Here is a 604-nt window from a genome sequence, read left to right on the forward strand (position 1 = left end):
GAAAATGACCAGGCTGCTCTAAGTTAACTGTACCTCAAACATAGTCTGACTTAGTTCAGGTCTGGCAAGCAAGACCCATCTAATTGAACTTCTGTACAGTTCCCAGTATAGCATTAGGACTAGGAAAGCCCAGCTGGTGGCCCCAGCCCTGGGGCTGCTCTTTCCTATCCACCCGTCTCCTGGCACTGGGTTATTTTTATCCCCCCAGCCTCTTGCCCCACCCCCAGATGGACAACCTCCATCCCCACAGACCAGCCACCGCCCCCTCCCCCCCCCCAAGCTTTCCATCCCACAAGCCTCTCTTTATGCAGGTTTTACCCATGTTGACCCATGTTGGGAGTCAACCAAAGTAAGTCAGGGTGGGTGGGCTCGGAAAGGACTGATTTACCAGATTGGCTGTTTGTCTGGGGAGAGGACTTGGGGGGGATAAAAATAGCCCCTGGTCCTGAGTGAAGGGGAGGGAACCTCACTTGCCCCCCAAATCCTGCCAAGCCCTCCCAGACCTCATCCACCCTGCCTGCCTACCTAACCCCCAACGCAGAGCCTGCTGCCCCCCCAATCTCTCCCAAACTCCTATGCTGCTACTCCCAGACCCCCCCCCCCC

General features: G+C 56.5%; 1 protein-coding gene across 1 annotated transcript in view; it reads left to right on the forward strand.

Annotated features, from left to right (window-relative positions):
* Positions 1-320: 320 nt before the first annotated feature.
* Positions 321-604, forward strand: part of NWD2 (NACHT and WD repeat domain containing 2) — a 111194-nt gene continuing 110910 nt past the window's right edge. The window contains exon 1 of the mRNA XM_019525849.1: positions 321-349. Within this exon, the coding sequence (XP_019381394.1) occupies positions 321-349 (29 nt within the window). The remainder of the gene's footprint in view (positions 350-604) is intronic.

The sequence above is a fragment of the Gavialis gangeticus genome, unplaced genomic scaffold (assembly GCF_001723915.1).
Source record: "Gavialis gangeticus isolate Ggan-Ray unplaced genomic scaffold, GavGan_comp1, whole genome shotgun sequence".
In the NCBI taxonomy this organism is placed as follows: domain Eukaryota; kingdom Metazoa; phylum Chordata; order Crocodylia; family Gavialidae; genus Gavialis; species Gavialis gangeticus.